Here is a 22,934-nt window from a genome sequence, read left to right as displayed (position 1 = left end):
GTGTGTGTCACGCAGCTGTGTGTCCACGCAGTACGTGTGTGTGTGCACATGCAGTACGTGTGTCACGCAGCTGTGTGCCCATGCTGTACGTGTGTGTGTGCACGTGCAGTACGTGTGTGTCACGCAGCTATGTGTCCACGCAGTACGTGTGTGTGTGCACGTGTAGTACGTGTGTGTCACGCAGCTGTGTCCACGCAGTACGTGTGTGTGTGTGCACGTGCAGTATGTGTGTGTCACGCAGCTGTGTGTCCACGCAGTACGTGTGTGTGTGCACGTGCAGTACGTGTGTGTCACGCAGCTGTGTACCCATGCAGTACGTGTGTGTGTGCACGTGCAGTATGTGTGTGTCACGCAGCTGTGTGTCCACGCAGTACGTGTGTGTGTATGCACGTGCAGTACGTGTGTGTCACGCAGCTGTGTACCCATGCAGTACGTGTGTGTGTGCACGTGCAGTATGTGTGTGTCCACGCAGCTGTGTGTCCACGCAGTACGTGTGAGTCACGCAGCTGTGTGTATGTCATGGTCTGTGTGTGCACGTGTGGCTTGCACACCTGTGCCTCGCTGGCCCCTGTCTCAGAGGCAGCTGCCGCTTGTGGTCGAGCCCTGTGGCAGGTTCCCGTCCACAGTCACAGGGTGACGGATTCCCGTGAGCTACAGAATCACACCAGGCATCAGAAGGAGAGCCCAGAGCAGCTGTAGCGCAGATGGGAACAAGCAGGACAACTTAAGGCCATGAGTCTAGCACAGAAGTGGAAGGACTTCCCACCTGTAGCCTCCCATCCTCACTGGGACGCAGGTCCCGAACTGCGGGGCAGGGCAGGGCAGGAAGAAGACAGCACGTGGTTCGTGCTGCAGGTCACTTAGAGCCTGTCCCCTCAGGAGGGACGCAGTCCTCGGGTTTTCAGGAACGAAGCTGGAGGAAACGAAGGGTTATTGTTTTGTTAGTCTTCGTCACTGAAACAAATTTCTAATTGGTGAGCTTCAAGAAGTCTGTATGTTTGCCAAGATAGAAATTTTGCAAGCTTTTAAATCGGATGGATTTCTTTTAAATCTTGAGAAAAATCTAGTGGGACGGTGGGTTGGGGGGTGGATCTTAACGGTTGGGGCACTTGGGTGCCTCCGTCGTTTAGCCATTTGACTTGTGATCCCAGGACTGTGAGTTCACGCCCTGCGCTGGGCTCCATGCTGGGCAAGGAGCCTCCTTAAAAAAAGAAAACATTCTCTCACAGGACATAGCTGCACAGAGACAGGTACCTGCCTTAGAGCTCGCTGGCCACTCCACAGCCTCCATTTCATGGGTGCCTGCCTGTGGCTGGCCTGTCAGTCTCCAGGGAGCACACCTGAGGCCCCGCTGGCCCTCCTCCCGGGCACATCATCCTCACTTTCCCTTTGTTTCCCGAAGCCGGGGCCACCTACCATTTGCCGTCATCTGGCTCCAAGGCAGGCTGAGGCCAGACTGTGATGTTGCAAGTGACCGTTCATCCTGACCTTCAGGAATCTTCTGTGTCCTGCCACTTGGGAGAAAAACAGCCGCCTTCCAGGACAGTGCTTTTGAGGGGGCGTTTAGCATGCTTGTCTCCACGGTCACCGGGCCTGCCTGGGCATTCAGAACCCAGAACGCAGGAGTCCTCTAGGCCGGGCTTGTTCAGATAGAAGGCCTGGCAGCTCTGGTCTGATACAGAGGTGGCTCCAACCAGGAAAAAAACCGCAGCACTTCAGTCCCAAGAACCCGAGGTGGTTTGCAGGGCAGGTGGTGTAGGGCGGGGGGCGCTCTGGAAAGCGGATGGTCTTTCCCAGTGGGAGCATCACAGATAAAGAGGTGATCCCTCAAACAGGTGCTCACGGGTAAAATGTCTCATCCCTTCTGGAGAACAGCAGCCTTCGGGCTTGACCCATCTCTCCCCAGTCCCGTGGTGGTGTTCCTTAGACCTTAGCGTGGCCCTAGTTATGCAGAGTAAATAACTTAATTTTTGTCTGTCAGGTTTGGAGCCTGTGAAATAAAGAAACGTAATACATTTACTGAATTACACAGAAGTCATGACACCGCGACGGTCTGTCAGAGGTCATGTTACCTAGTAGAAAGGAGGTGTGTCTGTCCGCGCAGCACAATGACCCGGTCTCACTCCCGTGGACTCGAAGAAACCGTGCAGAGGATCATAGAGGGAGGGAGGGAACACTGAATGGGAAGTCGTTGGTGAGGGAGAAAAGCCATGAGGGTCCCTTAACTCTCCGAGACAAACTGAGGGTTGTGGAAAGGGTGCTGGTGGGGGGATGGGCATTAACGAGGGCACGCGACGAGAGGGGCACTGGGCGTTCCACGCCACTGATAATTTGTTGAGCACACCTGAGACTGGTAATGTACTCTCCGTTGAGTAATTGAATTTAAATAAAGTAAAATAAAATAAAATAAAATAATAAAAAGAAGGTGTCCCTAACACTCAAGTGCCCCAAGAATGCCGGGAAATTTCTTTTCTGTACCGGTTAGCCACATGCCTTTTCTTGTTTCCTGTGACAGATAATCATTCGAAACCAATGGAAATAGACGGGGACGTTGAGATCCCGCCCAACAAAGCCACAGTCCTTCGGGGCCACGAGTCGGAGGTGTTCATCTGTGCCTGGAACCCCGTCAGTGATCTCCTCGCTTCAGGGTAAGGATGCTGGGACGGGGGTGCCCCGGGGCCAGGGCTGTTCTCTCCTTTCTGGAGTGCATGCTCCCCTCTCACTGGCGGCGGACCGCAACCTCGGGCCCTCGGTGCTGCGCTCCTTCCCAGGTCGTGAGGAAGTCCTCGCTGCGTCCTGTGTCCTCCCCAGGGCAGGGATCAACGCAAAGATGTTTGAAATTGCGGAGGGGCGCCAGCTGGCTCCGTCAGTAGCACTGGTGATGCTTGACCCCAGGGGTGTGAGCTCGAAGCCACACTGGGCGTGGAGCCTACTGGAGAAAAAACAATTAAAATAACGAAGAGCGACAAAAATGATGAGGCAAAAAAGCCGCCAGTGAGCGGGATTACAAAGACACAGAGCCACATGCTGGAGATAACCGGGCTCAGGCAGCCCAGTGTGGCAGGCGCTGTCTGGGCCTGAACCAGAAGCTGAATGCTGTGCGTTCTCCTCCTACAGATCCGGAGACTCGACGGCGAGAATATGGAACCTTAACGAGAACAGCAACGGGGGCTCCACGCAGCTCGTGCTGCGGCACTGCATACGGGAAGGAGGACACGATGTCCCGAGCAACAAGGATGTGACGTCGCTGGACTGGAACGTAAGCACCTGCTGCTGCGTGAACGCGTCCACAGCTCCGACCTGGTCCCTGTCTCAGCGGGGCCCCGTGGGGCGTGAACACGGGGCCGCGGGCCATGCTGCCTGCGAGCCCCCCACCCCAGGGCTGCTCTCACGTTGCCGAGAGCGTCTCGCAAGGCTGCACTGGGCAGAAGCGAGCTGGGTGCTCAGTGGGCCTCCCTGGGCGCGGTGAGCCTGCTGGTTCCCAGGGGAGCCCACTCTGCTGGCGAGGGGTGCCGTGCAGCCCGGGAAGGGGGACCGTCTGGCTCGCTGCTCCTGCCCTGGGCCTCCCACGCATCTACATGTGGGAAGCCCACAGCTCTCTCGAGCTTCTGTGCGTTCTCCCTGCATCCCAAACCCCCGTGTGTGCACACGCGTTTCCGACAGCTTCCTCCGGTCTCGCCACGTCTCCCTGGGCCTCTCTGTGTGGTGCGTGGAGGGATGTCACCGGGCGGACGGGTCACGGTGCATTTTCCTCGCTCCCCCGCCTGCCATTAGGATACTGTGCGGTGTCCTGCCTGAGCTGTGTGGGCTGAGGTCGTCCCAGGGGCCGCTAGTCGTCACGGGCAGCCAGTGATGGGTGCGAGACGGTTCTAGCCCTGGGGCAGGGGGAGAGGCCGGCTTTGCGTGTACTGAGCTGTGCGGCATGTGTGTTTCTGGCCCGCAGAGTGACGGGACACTGTTGGCCACGGGTTCCTACGACGGCTTTGCGAGAATATGGACCGAAGACGGTAAGCCGTGCCTCGTCGCGCGCTGGGAGAAGACGGGCCGCGCGGTGTAATGGGACGCGAGCAGGCCGTGACCTTGAGGTCTAGCACGGCCGTGACCTTGAAGTCTACCTGTTGGTTCCTTTACCTCACAGGCAACCTGGCCAGCACCTTAGGGCAACATAAAGGCCCCATCTTCGCCTTGAAATGGAACAAAAAGGGGAATTACATTTTGAGTGCTGGTGTAGACAAAGTGAGTATTCGCTCAAAATGGGTCTAAAAGCAGTCTCTTTGATCCGTAGCTGCTGATGTATTTTTAATCTCTGAATAACATCCTGGGGTTTTTTGTTTTTGTGTTTAATTCTGAGGCCTTCTGCTTCTCCTTAGTAAGGCAGAAGAGCTGCTTTCAGGTTGGTTTGTGTGGTTTGGGTTCCACTGTTCATTGATAACACGGACTCTGCGCGCATCACGCTGTTCCACAGACCTCTGTGCACGGCCCCTCCCCCCTTGCTTTGAGGTACGTCCTCCAGTGACGGAAAGAGGAAATCCCCCAGTTGGCCATATCCAGTGCTTGAGAAGCAAAGTGGCGTGGGACGCCCGGGACAGAAACCTTTCCCCCACTGAGCAGTTTTGGAAACACAAACCGTTTTCTCTCGCCTGGCTTCTTTTTCCCTAATTCGATGAGTTGTGACTTCCCGTCGTGGGCTGCAGGCTTCTCTGAGAGCTGGAGGAAAGCGGGCCCACCCACGACAGGGCCCACTCGGTACAGACACGGGGCCTGGGCAGGGCTCCCTGCTGGATGTGACGGGATCAGGTCCGAGTGGCTGTGAGCAGCCAGGGGCCTCCAGAAGCCATGGGCGGGTGAGGAGTCAGCGGGTGTAGGCGTCATCTGGCCTGAGTGTGGGCCTCGCTCTCTGGGCCTGCTTCCTCAGTTGCCAGGAGCCAGGAATCAGGACTCCCCAAGACCGTGGACGGAATGGGTGCGTCATTCCCAGGACTCAGCAGGGACTGGAAGTTCTCGTTTTGGAAAAATATTCGCAAGAAACAAAGCCAAAGGGGAACAGAAGTGCTTTGTGTTCCTGCAGCTGTCGACCGGGTCTGAGGACCAGACTGGCGTGTGGCTTCCGGAGGGCTTCACGTTTTCCTGCTGACGTCAGGACCGTTGGGAAACCTGGTGACACTGCTGGGTGCGCCTCCGGGGGCTGCCGTGAACACACAGTAGTAGCTGCCACCCGTCCACACGGCCACGGGCTGGGCTGCAGTCCGCACTCTCCGGCCGGTAACCGGCGGCGCGTGCCGACCCCAGACCGGGGGTAGCCCTCTAGGTCCGCGAAGAGTACCGTCGTTCTCTCGCTCGCTCTCTAAGCCAGGAAACCTTTCTTTCACACCTGGTCGACGTATGGCTAATGTTGACACAAACTGAGGGTCGTGCTTGAAACACTCACTGTTCTCCTGGAACTCCCATCCGATCATCCGTGAGGTGGCCTAGTTCCGGTGCCCCCCCCCCCCCCGCCCGCCCCACACACACACGGTTGTCGGGTCCGTGGCTGGTCCCACTGCTGACCGTGTTGTTGAAGTGATCGTGCAGACCATCGCTGGCCCTTCTCCAGCACGTCACTGTACGTGATGGCCCCTTCGGAGCTCCCGAGAGCGGCGGCGGTGGCCCCCGTGCCAGCGGCCCCGCTTCACAGACACCCATGCTCACTCACTCGCCCATGGACACTCGGGTCCAGCGTGTGGGCCCTGGGCAGTGGTAACTTCTGCCTCTTGACCTCCACACCCTCGTAAACAGTTCTTTGCAACTCACGCCAGTGCTGGGACTCTTCTTTATATTCTGTGTCTGATTTTTCCACCTTGCTCTCGGTTGTGACTCTACGAGGCGCTGAGCTGGGCGGCCAGTGAAAATGCACATTTGGCAATGTGCTAGTCGGTGGGCCCTGCACTCTCTGCCCTTGTGCGCCACCCACAGCGGGAATAGTAAGAATGTTCTCGAAAGCGAGACCTAGGGAGGAAGGGCCACGGACAGGGATGCTGGGGTTGGCCTTCAGTCCGTGGTTAACCTGGGAGTGGTGGCGGAAGGCTACATCCCATCCTTAAAAGGCTTCGTGTGCTTGGTGTTGTGTACTGAATGGAAACACCAACCAGGAGATGGGGTTAGTGCTGTGGTGCGTGACATTGTCTCAGAGGAGTACCGAGCGAGTTTATGGATTCTCTCCACTGCCACATTTGTGAGCAGCTACAGGAAGAAGAGTAGGACGTTCCACCATACAACAAACAGTTTATTGGTCTGGGGGCGCCGGGCTGGCTCAGTCAGTGGGGCGTGAGACTCTCGATCTCAGGGTTGTGAGTTCGAGCCCCACATTGGGTGTAGAGTTGACTTAAAAAAAAAAAATCTTAAAAAAAAGAAAAAGTTAATTGGTTTAGAGCTGACCCGAGACTTAGAGAACTGGTTTTCAAAGATGGTTGGTGCTCTGAGGATTTCATCTGCAGGTGATAGAAAAAAACATAAGCAGTTTTTCTTACAGCAGAATTTTAAGTGCTATGGACAGGGAGGTGGGCGAGTTCCAGTTAAGGTAGGACTTCCAGCTGATGAAGACGTAATTCCTGTGGGGCGCCTGGGTAGCTCAGTCGTTAAGCGTCTGCCTTCAGCTCAGGTCCTGGGATCGAGCCCCGTATCGGGCTCCCTGCTCAGTGGCGAGTCCGCTTCTCCCTCTCTCTCACACTCTCTCTCACAATCTTGAAGAAAAAAAAAACCTAATTCTGGTGGTGGTCACTGAGCTGTGTCTTGTCACTTCCCTGTCTTTCTGCCATCAGTGAGTTCCTAAGCCTTCAGGATTTACTTCGCTTTGCAAGGTGGAGATCGTTTTTTCTCCATCTCTGTAGAGCGCTGGCCGAGTCCGGTGTGACACACTGCTGTGGTGTATGTCGTGTCCACATCATGGGACTGATGGTCCGGGCCGATATCACAGTCGACGTTTCCTCTAGGCCCGCATTTGGAAAGTGCTAGAAAGCTGTCTTGAGGTGCTTTGTTGCAGGTTTTTCAGCAGGACTCCGTGTTGGCGGGGAGGGGGAACCCCACCAGTCGAGCAGTTTTCCAAACTAGTCACCAGCACACACGGCTGTTGAGTTCGTAAAATGTAACCATCGGACTGTGTAGCATAAACCGCACACTGGATCCCAAAAATCTAGACCAGAGACAGGACGCCAGATAGCTCACAAATGTTCACGTACCGATTCCGTGTTGGAACGGTATTTTGGCCACACTGAACTAAACTGTTAAAATCAATTTTAACGATTTCTTTTTCCTTTCCAGACTTACTTATTTGGGGGCGCCTCGGTGGCTCAGTGGGTTAAGCCTCTGCCTTTGGCTCATGTCATGATTCCAGGGTCTTGGGATCGAGGCCCGCATCAGGCTCTCTGCTCAGCAGGGAGCCTCCTTCCCCCTCTCTCTCTGCCTGCCTCTCTGCCTACTTGTGATCTCTCTCTCTCTGTCAAATAAATAAAATCTTTTTAAGAAAAGATTTATTTATTTGTGGGGAGGGGGGCAAGAGCATGTATATACGAGGGGATGGGCAGAGGGAGAGAGAGAATCTTCAAACAGGTTCCCTACTGAGTGCAGAGCCCAAGATCATGACCTGAGCCGACACTAAGAGTCAGACGCTTAAGCAACCGAGCCGCCCAGACGCCCCTTTTTCTATTTGTCATTAATGTAATTTTGAGAAAATTAAAAATAACTTTTGTGGCTCACATTGTCTCTCTTGGTCAGTGCTGATTTAGAAAGAGCGGGGGCTGTTCACAGTCTTTTCTTGTATGTTAGATCTTTCTAGAGAAATCTTTCTGTGAAGAATAGTTCCTGACTTCTGTCTTTTTGTTTGCGGAGCACAGACAACCATCATTTGGGATGCCCACACAGGAGAAGCCAAGCAACAGTTCCCTTTTCATTCCGGTGAGTTTCCGTGGGATTCTTTCTTCCTTTCTTTCCTTTTTTTCTTTTCTTTCTTTCTTCAATTCAGAAGGAGTAATTCGTAGACCTAGAAATGTCCAATAAAGTAATCGTGAAAGGTGGCAGGAAGATGTCCGTGGAGTGTAGCTGGGAAGAGGAAGGTACGTTTCCCGGGAGGCCTTGCTTTGAAGCCCTGCGAGGTACAGTGTCCCTACAAGCCCACCTCTGGCAAGCCAGTGTGCCCTCGACCCGTGCCGTTCGCTCGGAAGGTAAAACACACGGCAGCGAACCTCCCGCAGAGCCAGTGTGGACGCCTTTTCTCCTGCTGTCCCGAGGCGGGTGCTGTGTTGGGCTTCCCTGCGGCCGCGCCCGGACTCGGAGGCTCCCGGGGAGGGCTCCCCGGACTCAGAGGAACGCGGTCCTTGGGGTGATGGATCAGCACGGAAGGACACAGAGCAGAAGCTGCAGGCCAGAGGTGTATGGGGGCGTGCACTGCCAGGGCCCCTGAGGGTCCTCTCCTTGCCGAATCCGTCATTGCACATCTCATGTCCCCCAGAAACATGTTAGGACAACACACGGAGGGTCAGCTACCAGGAAAACCCACAAGGACTCTGTACCTGAGGCTGGTCGTTGGGGCGGGCCCTATAGGCAGCCCTGCCTGGCCTATGTCCTAATGGCAGACTCCCAGAGGGGAAGCAGGGGTTCCACATACACCCCACTGTTTGCCCAGTTTAGGCACAGAAGAGCATTCTTGCCCTTTAGGCAGTAGTGAGAAACCCCCGGAGTCCAGATTCCCAGTCTCGGGCCAAGGTCCAGCCTTGCCCGTGGGCGCTCCCATGGCGACAGCGTCAGGCCCGTGGGGGTCCGTCCGCCCCGCAGAGATGTGTTACCCTGCTCGGAACTTCACGCTGTCTTCGTGTGTCAGCTCCTAGCAGGGTGCGCAGAGCCGCTAGGGGTCTAGAGAGTTCTAGTTGGCCAGATGGCCACCTGTTCCTTCACGCCATGTGTAGCACAGTCTAACTGTTAGATGCGGCCTCTCGAGACGACGACAGACCACCCCCTCCCAGAAGAAAGAGACCGTTGGGAAGACCGGCTCAGGCTGGACAAAAGGGAGTGGACGCCCCTTCCCTCGACAGGAAGTGTCTGTTCTGTTTTGAGGGAATCGCGGTGTGCGGAGGGAGTGTTTATTGTTCTCTTCGGGCATCTTGACGGGGAGCCTGGCGTGCTGGTGCTGGTCTGCCTCCAGGCATGGCCCCAAGGACTCCCCTGGATGGCAACGCCCATCTCCGTGCCCAGTGAGGGGTGTCCAGGGAGCCGACGGAGCCGAAGACTCAGTGAGGCAGGACCGGGTTCCGACGCACGGACACCGGTCTCCTGCGACTGCCCGCGGTGCCTCAGCCGCACTTTCTCCGATCGGGGGCCCTGGGGTCGCAGCTGACACCGTGCCTCTTGCAGACCTAGCACGTCCCTCCCATGGGTCCTCATAGCCCGGGGTCCACACCGGGTTTACCCCCAGGGTGCCGGTGCATTCTGCTGTTAGTGTGGCCATAATCTCACCCTGCTCATGACGCGGAACTGGCTGAACAGGTTCAGAGTGTACGTTCTCCCCCCCGGGGGGGGGGTAGGTTGACGTCAGACACAGGCAGCCTGGAGCTCCAGCCTGCGTGGTGCGGGGCGAGGGGGGGGTGCAGGTCACATGACCAGTGCCGTCTATAAAATCTGCTACTCGTGGACCATTACTACGGACTAGTTCCAGAACACGCCCACCGCCCCAGCAGGAAATCCCTTCTCTTTAAGAAGTCAGTGTCCCTACAAGCCCACCTCTGGCAAGCCAGTGTGTCTGCGTCTGTGTGTGTCGCCAGGTCGTACTTCTATTCCCGAGGGCAGAGCAGGTAGCGAGCGACCGTGTTCTTCACGGGGGCCTGGCGCTGTGCTGGCATAAATGCCGAACATGTCCCGTCTTCTGTTGTCTGGGGGGACACAGTGACAGGCTCAGGGTTGTAGAAGAGCAGGGCTGCTGACCCGTGTGCTTGGAGGGAATCCCTGAACCCAGCTCTGGATTCCACCGTCCAGGGGAAACTCGGGCCCCCGGTGAGCATCACTAGGATTCCCCGCACACCTCCGAGAACTGATGTACGGGGCGCCTGGCTGGCTCTGCGGTAAAGCATCCGACTCTTGATTTTGGCTCAGGCCCTGACCCCAGGGTTGTGAGATCAGGCCCCATGTCAGGCTCTACGCTCAGCACGGAGTCTGCCAACATGTTCCCTCGCTCCCTCTGCCCTCCCCCCCCAAATTATAAATAAATCTTTACGGTTTTTCAGCAGAACGTAACATTTCCCAGAGCATTTTGAAGACTTCCTGGAAGGGCCAGTTCTCTCCCGCCAGCCCAGGAACACCACCCGTGTGTTTCTTATGTAGCGAGAGACCTCCTCACCCATAGTTCTCACTGTCATGGGGTACGGGCCCTAGTGCCGGTTCAGTTATATGCAGGTGTCGTTTGCTCTTCCCCCCACCCCGGTGTTGTTCAAGATGGTAAGACGGAAGAAAAAAGGAGGTGTGCTCCTTTTCAGAGCAAAACACAGCAAGTTCAGGCTTCTGAGGACCCTCACTCAGCGTTCAGAAAGTCCGGATTTGATGGTTGACCCGAGAAATTGCTTTGCCTTGTTAGGTTTTCCCTCTGAGCACCCAGTAGGGCCGCCGTGCGTCACCCCCAGCAGGAAGCATTAGCTTGGAGCCTCACGGTGGACGACTTCTGAGCAGTCAGAAGGGACCGTTATCAGTAGACGGCTGGTAGCACGCTCGGCTGGGTGGGGCTCACCGGCGTGTGGCTGAGGGACGTGGGCCGGTGTGCAGAGCTCACCTGCTGTGAGTCCATCTCACAGGCCGTTCTTGAGGTGATGAACTCGGAGAACACCTGTGTGCAGCCACACTGTAGGGGTGGTGCCGGGAGGGCGTGCTGCGAGTGCGAAGCGGCACGACGGCACTCTTGGTGGCGATGGCAGGTTCTAGATCTGACGGTGGCCGTGGTCGCTCAGAGCCCCCGTGTGATAAAAGGGCCCAGCCCCCCACACATCCTCCCCCGCGCACGTCCGGGCATCAGCTTTCTGTTACGCTCCTGTCCTGTGAGCCAGAAAATACAGCCACTGGGGGAGCGGGCACCAACAGTCATGTTTCGGAATTAGACTTAAAAAAAAAAAAGCCAAGACAGCCAGGTTGTGCCTGGAGTAGGTCGGCTGCTGAACCTCACTGGCCCTTGTCGGGGCGGAGGGCACGCGGACCCCAGAGTGGCTGCGCCTTGTTGCCTGTCACTTACCCATGCTGAATGGTGAGATCGTCCCGGGAGCCCCGGGGGTCCTGACGGCTGGGGCCCACTCACAGGGAGACCAGCCACCAGTACCGAGGGTCCCCTCTCTGGACGGCGAGGGTTAGCGGGCGCTCATCTTTACGAGCATGTGCTGGACACTCCCGGAACTGGGCCCCACCCCCCCAGTTCGTCCTGTTCCCACGTGCGTGGGTTGCCACTCCCTGAATGCAGAGGGCGGCCCAGGAATTCCGGGAAGCGCGGGTGCACTGTTGTCGGCAAGGCCTCAGCTCCCCGTCCGGCTCGGGGCCTCATCCCTCGGACCAAGCCGGATCGGTTCCTTCCTAATGCTGTGCCTGCCCAGGGAGTGTGCCGGGAATCGTGGGCCGCATTAATGGGTTGCAGGAGATTTTGAAAAATCAGGATATGGTGAACATAGGCTAGGAAACGTTTTTGATCTCATTGTCTCTTCTCCTCGTCTACAACAAATCCCATCAGCCCACCACAGGGGTATTTCTGGAAGCAGCAAGGTCTAAGGGCAGGCAGTGCATGTTCTCCTGAACCCTTTCTCCCCATGTTGGGGGTCCAGAGACTCTGGAGGCCACAGGGCACGGCAGCTCTCGTGGTGTCTCGCAGAGCCATGTGCCCGGTGTCCCGGATGCGCACGGAGAGGTCTCGGTGCTCCGGGCACGTTCTCGTATCGTGTTACCCGCGAGGCTTCTGGACCCCGCTGCTGGTGGTTTCAGTCAGCTGAGCTGTGCGCACCCGTGGTCAGCGCAGGCGTCCCTGTCCCTGCCCCGCAGCGCCCGCCCTGGACGTGGACTGGCAGAACAACACGACCTTCGCCTCCTGCAGCACCGACATGTGCATTCACGTCTGCAGACTCGGCTGTGACCGCCCGGTCAAAACCTTCCAAGGACACACGGTGAGTGTGGCTTCTGGCAACGGGCCCCCGCTTCCCAAGAGGCTGCCTCCGGCGTTGCTGGTGGCTGGATTCACCCCGCTGTGGGCAGGCGGCAGCCCCGGGACCGACCCTGAGACGAGGCGGGGGCTCGATTCTGCCCGGAGGACTTTGTAAAGTGGCTGCTGTGAAAACGGTGCCTGTGCTGGGCGAGCGGATGGGGAGCGTTGGCAGAGAAGGGAAAACTGTCTTCTTAACAAACGGCCCAGTGGACACGTGAGAACTGAGGACTATGAGGTCTGAAAGGGAAATCTTCTCGGGAGGGGGGTTCAGCAGCAGGTGGGAGACTGTGGGGAGCCCAGCAATGAGCTGATTGACAGAAGGGCTAGAAGCCCCAGCAGACTTTCTCAGAAAGGCTTTGTGACCCATGGGCTGTAGGAAGCTGATACGTACAGTGGAGAGAGGGGAGAGAGAGAACGCAAAAATCGTACGAAGCGTTAATGGCCTCTTTTCCCAAATGTGGTGGGAAATACCCGCATCTGATCCCGGAAGCTCCGAGGGTCATCGGATTCCTCGGTGTAGGGGCACAGCTGGATCCCGGTCGCTTTTCCAGACCAGATCCCTGCAGCCTCCGAACCACCACCCCACCCCACCACCCTACCCCCGCCCTCCTGGGAGACCTGCCCGACAAACACCGCTGTCCTCAGCACTCGCTCATTTCCACAGGACCCCCCTGTCCCAGTGTCTGCCCCCCAAGGCCCCTGCTTCCAGAGCACAGGCCTCAGCAATCCTGTTACCATCTCGGGTCTCTAAACCAATGCCCCTTCTTCATGTTTTCTGTCTCTTCCTCTCTCCCCTGACGCTACACTCTCTCCAAACTTTGAGTAGACGTCTTCGTGGCTTCCAGGTGTCCCTTAGAGGATTCACCCCCATAACACTTTTTTTTTAAGATTTTATTTATTTGACAGAAATCACAAGTAGGCAGAGAGGCAGGCAGAGAGAGAGGAGGAAGCAGGCTCCCTGCAGAGCAGAGAGCCCCATATGGGGCTCAATCCCAGGACCCCGGGATCACAACTTGAGCCGAAGGCAGAGGCTTTAACCCACTGAGCCACCCAGGCGCCCCACCCCCATAACATTTTTAAATGGGGCTTCTCGCCGCTCACCGTCTCGCACAAGATACAACCTAAATGTAGTTTCTCCTCCCGAGACCGCGTGGGACATCCCCGGATGTGAACCATCCCTGAGTGCCTCCTGGGAATCGTGGCTTGGGTTGCAGAAGTGCGGAGAAAACGCCACTGCGGGAGGAGCTGGTGCCCCCCCTCGAGGGGTCTAGCTGGAGACAGGCAGTGGGCCCGGCTCTGCGCTCCTGGGCCCGGAGAGATGAATCCATAGGGTCTCCTCGGTGGCTGTGGCCAGAGCCCCCGAGGCTGCCTGTGCTCGCTGAGCCCGTCCCTGGGGCAGTGCCTTCCTTGGGCCCCGGGTTTCCATGCGGTCCGGCATGCACGTTCTCGTGCATCCGTGCGAGCGCACACGTACGCACACCCGTCTCTAGTCTTGCTGCTCCGTTCTCCGTTAGCCCAGCCAGTAGGCTGCTCCTGGGCCTCCCGGGCGTCCTTCCTCCCTTTTTCCCAGGCTGTCCACCGTCCATACTGTGTGGAACAGACATGGCCTTGTCGTTTCTCCACGTCATGCCGTTCAAAGCTTAGTGTCCTTAACAAGTAATAGGACCATAAAATTTATCCAAATCAGAGTACTTCAGAGTGGGAAATTATTAATCGTGGGTCTGAAATCAGGCACTTGTCAGGCTGGGGTGACAGACATGAGCGGGACCCTACATGGGCTATGGTGCTGCTACTGGAAAACCGCGAGACCCACGGCCTCGCTCCCACCAGTCCTCGCCACGGGGCCCGCTCCAGGCCCGGCACCTCACCGCCCCCTCCATGCTGAGGCGCAGCCGGTTCCTTTAGAAACACCCGTGCCTCGGGGGGCCTGGGCCGGCATGCTGCGGAACTCAGCCTCGGGGTCATCCGGTCCCCAGTACGAGAAGGCTGTTTGCAGCCTCCTTCCTTTCTGTCCCCCGCAGCACAGTGCAGCTGCTTGCTGGAACTTTCTACCCGTGCTGGGTTGTGGCACCTGGCTTACTTGTTTGCTCCGGATTTCTAGCCCCTTGCCCCCTGCCCCCTCAGGGTTTTTGTTTGCGGGTGCATTCCTAACAGTTACCCTGGTTCATCTCGATCCTGTCTTCACCCTGGATTAAACCCTCCTGTGTGTCTGAGGTCTTAAACCTTTGCCTTCCACCGCCCGTAGCCCCAGCACGAAGAGAGGGGTCTTGTAAGGGATTCAGACAGGAGGTAGCTGCAGTATTAAAAGTGTGTAGTGGGGGGCGCCTGGGTGGCTCAGGGAGTTAGTCCTTTGCCTTCAGCTCAGTTCATGATCTCAGGGTCCTGGGATCTGAGACCCGTGTTGGGCTCCCTGCTCAGGGGGGAGCTTGCTTCCCTCTCTGTGTGCCTGCTGCTCTGCCTTCTTGTGATCTGTGTCAAATAAAATCTCTTTTTTTAAATATTTATTTATTTGACACACAGAGATCACAACCCACTGAGCCATCCAGGTGCCCCAAAATAAATAAAATCTTGAAGAAAAAAAAAAAAAAAAAAAAAAGAAAGCCTGTAGGAAAGCGACTTTCACAGTTCCGTTTAGGATAACCGCGGTCTTACTCGTTCTCTGCGTTGCTGTGAATTCATCGGGCTCCCTAGGAGTGATTTTCTCGTCTTAGAGAAACGTAGGTGAGGGTGCCTTTGGCTGTGCTCGCATGTAAACGTGGAAGGCAGAGTGAGAGAGAGAACGGAGACTGACGGGAAAAGCAGCAAGTGTGGGGTTTCCAGTGGCGTCCCTGGAGACGCGGCCTAAATGCAGGCTCCTTGCGGCGCCGGCGCGGCGCTGCTGCCCCCTGCTGGAAGGCCGTGGTACCTGCGCACACGCCTTCTCAAACCCTTCGCTCTTTCAGAACGAGGTCAATGCCATCAAATGGGACCCTTCCGGAATGCTGCTGGCGTCCTGCTCCGACGACATGACGTTAAAGGTAACGGGGTCCGAGAGGGCGGGTGTCTGATCCGCGACGGCCCTACACCCTCGATGCGGAGCTCGCGTTCCCTGCTTTTCCGCGGGTAACTCTGTTCCCGGTCCTCTCTCAGCCTCTGTGCTCTGTCCCCGTTTCTAACTGGACATCACTGGCCTGCGGCTAACTCCTGTTGATGCGTCGAGGGTCCTGCTGACACGCCTTCCCTTCCCTGTGGCCTTGCTCACAGGTGCAGCCGTGTCACAGGAGCCCACGGCGTGAGTGATAGCCAGTGGCTCCTGGCCAGAGAGACGGCTTTTGCTCACACGGTCCCTCCCCCATTCCCTAGATCTGGAGTATGAAGCAGGACACGTGTGTGCATGACCTTCAGGCTCACAGCAAAGAGATCTACACCATCAAGTGGAGTCCCACTGGGCCCGCCACCAGCAACCCAAATTCCAACATCATGCTAGCAAGGTAAAGGACCGCCAGCCCCCAGCCCCGGGTGCCGTTCCTAAACGCGGCCTGGCTCACTGGGGCGGAGCCGGCCATGGGGCCAGTGAGAGCCAGTCGTATGCAGAGAGGACGGGAGATTTCGCTGATGTGCATGGTCAGTTCGTGCATGTCTTTCCAAGCTAAGGGACATGGTGAGCTCGCTTTGAAAGTGCCCAGAACACTGAGGTGACACCTAACTTGAGGTAGGGATCGTTTCAACCATGAGGCTGGCAGGAGGCGCTGATGTGCAGGCTCCGAACACTGGGCTTTGGTGAAGCTTCTTGTTAAGACGGAGCAAGGAAACGGAGCTCAGTATGGACATCAGGTGTGCTTGGTTCCCCTTCCAGCAGCAGGAGGGGAGCACTGGAAGCGAGGACACAGGGCTCCCCGGCTCCAGCCACACTGGACCAGCCCGATAGAGTGAAGGCCCTCGGGCCGCAGCACTGGGAGGAGTGGCATGGCCAGTTAGGCCAGAACTGGGGCTCGCTGGAGAGGCAGGAGGGAACGTTGAACTCTAGGTGCTGTGTTTTCCAAGGAGCATTTAGGAGACGAACTGAAGAGATGCTGAGACTTAATGCCAGGGTCACGGGGCGTCTGGAGAACACAGTCGGAAGCCGTGTGGGAGAGAGGAGACTTGGCGGGGATGTTCCAGGACCTGCAGCAGCCCCGGGCTTGCTCGGGCGGTGGTGGGGAGGGGACTTGTGGGCACAGGCAACGGGTGGCAGTCAGGGAGAAGGTACACATTTGTGACGTAGCAGTGGGGTGCGCAGCTTCGCCAAGCAGTGAGGACTCTCATTTGCTGCAAGTGCTTGACCCAGGACCGTCGCTTAGAAAGTCCTGGAAGGGAGTCCTACATCCGCGGAGAGCCTAGGACCACGAGAACACGACAACCATAATTCCTTTATTTCTGGTCAGTGTCCTAAATTCGTGTGCGAAAGAACACACCGCCTTCAGTTTTGATGGCCCGAAAGGTACTTCGATGTTACACGGTACCCGTGACCAGCATAAATGGTCCTTTTAGTGAACAGGTAGGAGGGGAACGTACCTGCGGAGAGACAGAATGCCAGGGAAAAGCCGTGGCCTGCGTTCTTCTTCAGCGGTGGAAAATGCCAGGTCTGCAGCCCGCGGCAGTGGGATCGCGTCTTTGGATGCGATTATTTCGTTCCTGTCGGGTTGAGTTTTATGCCATTTGCCCTTTTTCCAAGCGATGGGCATCATTTTGGTTGCTGACAGTGCGTGTTAGGTTTCGCGTTACGAGGGCGTTTTAGAAAGTGTGGTAATTGCACGACGAAACTATTTATCATTCGTATCGGTAGGAAATGCAGTGAGAAATCCGTGTGGGTGTTAGCTCGTGTCCCCAGTAACAGCCCGGGACGGAAGGGCAGGGAGGGAGGAAGGAAGGGAAGAACGGTGTGTTTGAGAACCACGGCCTTGTTTTCAACACGTCCGAGAACCACGGCCTAGTTTTCAACACGTCCGACTCACGTTTTGGAGGAGTCGTGCCCATGTGTTGTGTCCGGACCATAAGAACTTGAAGGAAGAGCTTGTGCCCCCGGTCACACGTGTCAGGGCGGCGGAGAGCCCGCCCGGTGCCCCGCAGTGACGCGCCGTCTCCCGCCTGCAGTGCTTCGTTCGACTCCACGGTGCGGCTGTGGGACGTGGAGCGCGGCGTGTGCACCCACACGCTGACCAAGCACCAGGAGCCCGTCTACAGCGTGGCCTTCAGCCCCGACGGCAAGTACCTGGCCAGTGGCTCCTTTGACAAGTGCGTGCACATCTGGAATACTCAGGTAACCCCCCCCCGATTCCTGTGACCCAGTCCTTGCCGAAGGGAGGGCCCAGACAGCGTTTCCGGGGACCCGGGCTGGGAGCAGCAACTGGGGAAGCTGGTGCTTAGTAAGGATGAGTTGCCTCGGAAGAAGGCGTGGAGCCAGCCCTCCTGCTGCGGGCAGACCCCCGGCTCCGGGCCACCTGCCCTGTGCTCCGTGGGGGCTGTGGGTCTTCTCCCCAAGGGTTACCCCCGTCTTCTACGTGTTCAGCTTCCTGGCATCAAACACTACCCACCTCATCCTTGTCTCGGGTACGGGCAGGGGCAGAGACGTGGCCCTGCGGATGCGGAGGTTGGGGGGTAAAGGGGCGTCCCCCATCCGAGGTTTCCAGGAACCAGGCAGCTGGGCTGAGGCCAGCCCTGACCTCCCCTGCACCGCACCACATCCCGTGGCTCCCGGAGCAAACGAAGGAGTGTGAAGGACGCGTGTGCTGTGCTCCTGCCGTTATGTTTGGGCAGCAAAGCACAGGCCAGTAATGGGTTGTCCTGTTCTCAGAACGGAAAGGAGACCGTACCTGATTAAATGTAGCCACTGTAGGTTTCTCTGGCCATACCTGAGGACCGCAGAGATCTGAACGTAGAGACGAGAATGGACAGGAACTAGCAGAGTACAGAGTACCGTCTTGGGCAGTCAGCTCTTCGTTCTCCTAATGGAAGGGCGACGGTGGTATGGTGGGAGTCCTTGAAAAGAGCCTGCGATCCATTTTGTCGGAATTCAGGATGGATCAGATGGCTTCCTTGCTCCCCTTTTTGTGTGACCTACCCTCTTTCTTCCCCTTGGGCTCGGCTGACATTCAGGTGTCTCAAGTCCATGTCCCTCCCCCTTGGGACAGGAGGAGGTGGTGGATGGGCCAAGGTAACGAGCATAAGGGTGCAGGGGTCCACTGAGACCCCAGGCTTCCCAGGGACTGCCTTATGTAAGCCGCACCCTCTTGCGGAAGGAGAGGCGACAGCGGGCTCTTCATGGACCCAGCCTGACACCAAGCCGAGCCTCGCAGCCTTGGATAGGCCTCCTGGAGAACACATCCCAGGGGTAGCACGCCAGAGCCCCTTCATGAAACACTTCCCAGAAGTCCTGCTAGACGGATCTGTAAAGTGACATTGGTCGTTAGGTGCTGTCTGCTGTCAGAAACTCGTCAGATCCGATCCTCCCCTCTGTATAAATCACAACACTGTTGGAGAGATTTTATTTTTGTAAAGATTTTATTAAATAATGTAATAGATTTTTTTTTTTTTTTTTTTTGAGAGAGAGAGAGAGAGAGAATGAGAGGAAGAGAGCGCGAGCTAGAGAGCCAAAGTGGTGGGGGGGAAGACAGACGGACAGGGAGAAGCAGACTCCCTACTGAGTGGGGAGCCCGATACGGGGCTTGATCCCAGGACCCTGAGATCATGACCTGAGCCGGAGGCAGATGCTGAACAGACGTGAGGCCCCCAGGCGCCTCCACCCAACATAAGAGCTTGAACTTATGGCCCCAGGGTCAGCGGTCATACTGTTGAGTGGCTGAGCCAGACAGGCTCCCTCTCAGACTTCTGCTTCAGAGAGAGCGAGCTAGAAAGTACAGTGGGGGGCGGGGCAGAGGGAGAAGCAGGCTCCCAACTGAGCAGGGAGCCCAACGCGGGGTGCCATCCCAGGACCCTGGGACCCTGACCTGAGTCACCCGGGCGCCCTCTTTGAGACATTTTAAAGCTCACTTTAATTCTCCATGAGCTGGGTCCCCTCTGAACACAGTACAAACCTGGAACACCATTGACTTGTCCCTTGCTGGTTCCCGTCTCCCAGGAACAGCTGCCCCGGTCTGTGTGGCACCGTTGGTCACAGGTGGGGAGGGGCGCCAGGGTCGCACGGCCTGCCGTGTCTGGGCCAGGCCAGGGCCACCATACATCATGGAGGCTCCCAGGGGGAGTCTGCGGTCTGAGAGGCAGGATCTGCAGCCAGGGTCGCACGGCCTGCCGTGTCTGGGCCAGGCCAGGGCCACCGTACATCATGGAGGCTCCCAGGGGGAGTCTGCGGTCTGAGAGGCAGGATCTGCAGCCACCAGAAAGTTCCCCAAAAAGTGTCGGAACTTGTGTGTGTCTGGAAACTCGAGGGACCGGCTGTGCGTGATGTCACAGTGCACCAGCGTCTCGTGGGTCCCGCCCGGAGCAGTGGCTCGTGCGTCGCGCATGCCTGCTAGTAACGGTGGCTTTGCTTTGCAGACTGGGAGTCTCGTGCACAGCTACCGAGGCACCGGAGGCATCTTTGAGGTCTGCTGGAACGCTCGCGGGGACAAAGTGGGCGCCAGCGCGTCCGACGGCTCTGTAAGCGGCCCCCGCGGCTTGTGGCCAGGGCGGGGCGAGGGTGGGAAATGGAAAAGCCGTGTGGTGGACAGCTACCTGCCGTGGCGGGGGGCTGGGATCGGGGGGCTGGCACACAGCGGGTGCGGAAGGAATGTGTCTGGGGTGAAGGAAGCTTCTGGGCTGGACCCCACAGGGCGGGCCCCGTGTGAGCACGGCAGACTCCTCCTCCCTCCCGGAGTGTCACTGTGGTTCACATTCTCGGGGAAATGGGTGGTTCTCAGCTGTGGGGATTCTGTCCCCCTGAGGACGCTGGGCAACGTCCGAGGCATTTGTGGTTGTCCCCGCTTTGGGGGGAGATGCTGCGAAGCCGCCTACGGTGCCAGGACGGCCCCCGAGCAGGGGAGGGGCCGGCTTTCCGTGGCACTGGTGCTGAAGCTGAGACACTTGCTCCTGCCTCAGTTCCATACTGGTGCCCCCAACCTGGGCCCTGGGGTGGTAAAGGCAGGGCCTTTCCTTCCGCAGGTCTCCTGGCTCCCAGTGGTCCTGTTCTGGTCCCATGAGATGGCTGGCTTTTTGAGTCATTCCTGCACCTCAGCTCTGAGGCAGGGGGGCAGCAGGGGACAGGCTTTCCGAGTGTCCGCGTGGGCCCCCACTGCTCCCAGCACGCGTGTGCTCAGGCTTCTCATCTGCCCCGATGCAGAAGCGTCCACCGCCATTTGTTCCCAGCCCTGCCCTTGACCTGGCTTTTCCGTGCAGTGCTGTTTGCTGGGGATTGGTGGGTCACGTGCTCAGACATTAGCCTCGTACTCGAGGTTCTCTGAATCGTCGTGTGTGCCAGTAAAACTTTATTTACAAAACACAGGTGACGGGCCACATTTGGCCCAAGGGCTCAAAAGGCATCCCGGCGTTGTCTGTGAAAATAACAGGCACTTCCTGGTTCCTTTTAGGTGTGTGTTTTAGATCTTCGGAAGTAAACACAAACTATTTCAGAAAAGAAATCTCACGGACCAGCAGTGAACGTGTGAGGTCGCAGCGCTCGCCAGACACAGTGTACCCGCTCCGAAGCTGGACGAACTTGACCTGCATTACAGTGTACTTGGAAATCAGCTCATCCCTGCCCACGGGAGTCTCTCTTCTTTCGTAACCTTCATCAAGAAGTTTAAGACAGAAACATACACAGTCCTATCGAAGGGGGAAAGAACGGTTTCCACCCACAACACTCAGCCTGGGAAGCACGAAGCCACCAGCTCAACGGCGCGTGGTTTGGTTTCCATCCAGAACAGGCTCTGATGGCCGAGAAGAGGAAAGGAGGGGGGGAAGAAAGGAAAAGAAAAAAAAAAAAAAAAAAGGCTGTGCCAAAAAAAGGAAAAACGAGAAAAATGCTGTGATAAACCAAAAGGAGGGGGAGGGGACTCTCCCCCACGTGGCGGGTTTTTCCCTAACAATTTGGACACTACAGTTCTCACACAGGATGTTCAAAGACCAGTTTGTACCGATGAAATGCGCGACTTTGTAATCCCAACACTTTCTACTTTCTAGAATCTTCTTTGTCCGGTGGTTTTTCTGTCGGCTGGAATGCTGTCGTCTGAGGGCCTTCGGTCTGAGATGGAAACTGTTTCTGGTTTGTTGGCCTCTTTCCCCTCGTCCGCCCCTACCCCCGCCCCTCTCCCCCGCTCCGTGGGGTCTTGGTGCGCCGTCCGCCCTCGCACGGGCCGCCGCGACGGAATCGTGGACGGACGGCTGTCCCGCAGCCCCCCCCCCCCCCCCGCCCCTCGTTCACTCTCTCTCTGACCCTTTCTCACAGTTGCTTCGGATCTTGGTCTCAAAGGCACTTTCGGCGCGTACTAAGTGCTTTATGTAAGCAGGTGGGGCAGGGGGGCTTTTTACAGGAGAAAAAAATACTTATACGAGAGAGAGCCCGGAGTATTTTTGGAAAAAAAAATATTTTTATGTTAAAACAATTTTAAAATCCTAAAAATGGCCATCAGACAGAGAGAGCTTTGTGTGATTCATATTTTAAACAAATTCTAGGAAGACACAGGCAGGGTCTGAGGTCGCTTTTTCCTTTCCCTTCAGCGTGGCGAACGGTGGTTAGGAGCGTGGGTGGGAAAGGTTGGTCCTGCGCGTGGGTCGCGAGCTCGCCCTGCGGCCGGAGAGAGCGAGCTCAGCGCCTTCTGGTTCGGAGACGAGCCCTGCACCTCGCTGGGCGTGGGGCCCCCGACGCCGGCGGGAGAGCGGGACGGCAGCGCCCTCTGACCCCAAGAAGCATTCCCCAAACCAGATGGCATCGAAGACGCCATCCCATCTTGCCACTGGGCTCCGTGTCCCCTCGACAGCTCGTGGGCGGCGCTGCAGACACCGAGAGCAGGGTGGCCCGTCCTTGCCACGCGGACATAAAAGGCCCCAGGATCTCCCCTGGTCTCCCAGGGACAGAAACGAACGGGGAACGCACATGTCCGGTCCCGGAGGTGAATTACATAGGTAGAAAACGTCACTAATAATTTCTGCTGTCTTCATAATTTCTTTCTCTCGCGAGAGAATAGGAGAAAGTTTTTTTTTTTAAATGAATCTTTTTACTGTTTTTAAAAAATTAAACATGGCTTTGTGTTCCTAGAGGAGTTTCCTTTCATTGGATCAGGTGACCGTTGTACTCTTGTCGTCATAACCGGACACGGACCTAGTTTTTAAGTGAGCGGCGGGGAAGGCATGGAAGAGAAGGCCCTAAGCCACCTGTTTCCCGGCGGGCACAGGAAGGGATGAGGAAGTTGGCCAGGCCTGGGGACGGGGTCTGGTCATGGGTAGGCGTCCGCTGGGTCGTGTGTCCCAGCAGTGACACGGGGTCTCCGCCAGAGGGTGGCATGGCACCCACCCACGCAGCTGAAACCCCACGGGCAGGGAGGGCTCATTAACTGGCTTGGGTGTTGGAATCCTGCGCACCCCATCTGCGCGAGACCCGGAAAGTGCTCTGTGGACGACGTGGGGATTTCATTCAGGCTCTTGTGCGTTAGTGCTTAGCCCGGGGGTCCGAGTCCCATGCAGTCCTCACTGCCCTCTTTGGACAGGGCAGACAGGGACTTGCTGGCCCCAAGGCGTCCCTGGGTTTCGGACGCAGTTCGCTGGGGGTCCAGACCAACACCGTCTTGACTCCCTG

At 57.2% G+C, this 22,934-nt stretch overlaps 1 protein-coding gene across 2 annotated transcripts in view; it reads left to right on the top strand.

The window, feature by feature from the left end:
* Nucleotides 1-21,125, top strand: part of LOC111157131 (transducin beta like 1X-linked) — a 237,685-nt gene extending 216,560 nt beyond the window's left edge. For both annotated transcript variants that reach the window (XM_022518374.1, XM_022518375.1), the window contains 11 exons: nt 2,516-2,648; nt 3,118-3,259; nt 3,944-4,007; nt 4,139-4,236; nt 7,869-7,929; nt 12,031-12,152; nt 15,133-15,207; nt 15,533-15,660; nt 17,303-17,468; nt 19,703-19,804; nt 20,731-21,125. In XM_022518374.1, coding sequence (XP_022374082.1) covers nt 2,516-2,648; nt 3,118-3,259; nt 3,944-4,007; nt 4,139-4,236; nt 7,869-7,929; nt 12,031-12,152; nt 15,133-15,207; nt 15,533-15,660; nt 17,303-17,468; nt 19,703-19,804; nt 20,731-20,757 — 1,118 coding nt within the window. In that variant the 3' untranslated portion in view covers nt 20,758-21,125. The remainder of the gene's footprint in view (nt 1-2,515; nt 2,649-3,117; nt 3,260-3,943; nt 4,008-4,138; nt 4,237-7,868; nt 7,930-12,030; nt 12,153-15,132; nt 15,208-15,532; nt 15,661-17,302; nt 17,469-19,702; nt 19,805-20,730) is intronic.
* The last annotated feature ends 1,809 nt before the right edge of the window (nt 21,126-22,934 follow it).

Source organism: Enhydra lutris, unplaced genomic scaffold (genome assembly GCF_002288905.1).
Source record: "Enhydra lutris kenyoni isolate GAN:26980312 unplaced genomic scaffold, ASM228890v2 scaffoldscaffold52, whole genome shotgun sequence".
In the NCBI taxonomy this organism is placed as follows: Eukaryota; Metazoa; Chordata; class Mammalia; order Carnivora; family Mustelidae; genus Enhydra; species Enhydra lutris.
Note: the sequence above shows the minus strand (reverse complement) of the source record. Positions and strands in the feature narration are given on the sequence as shown.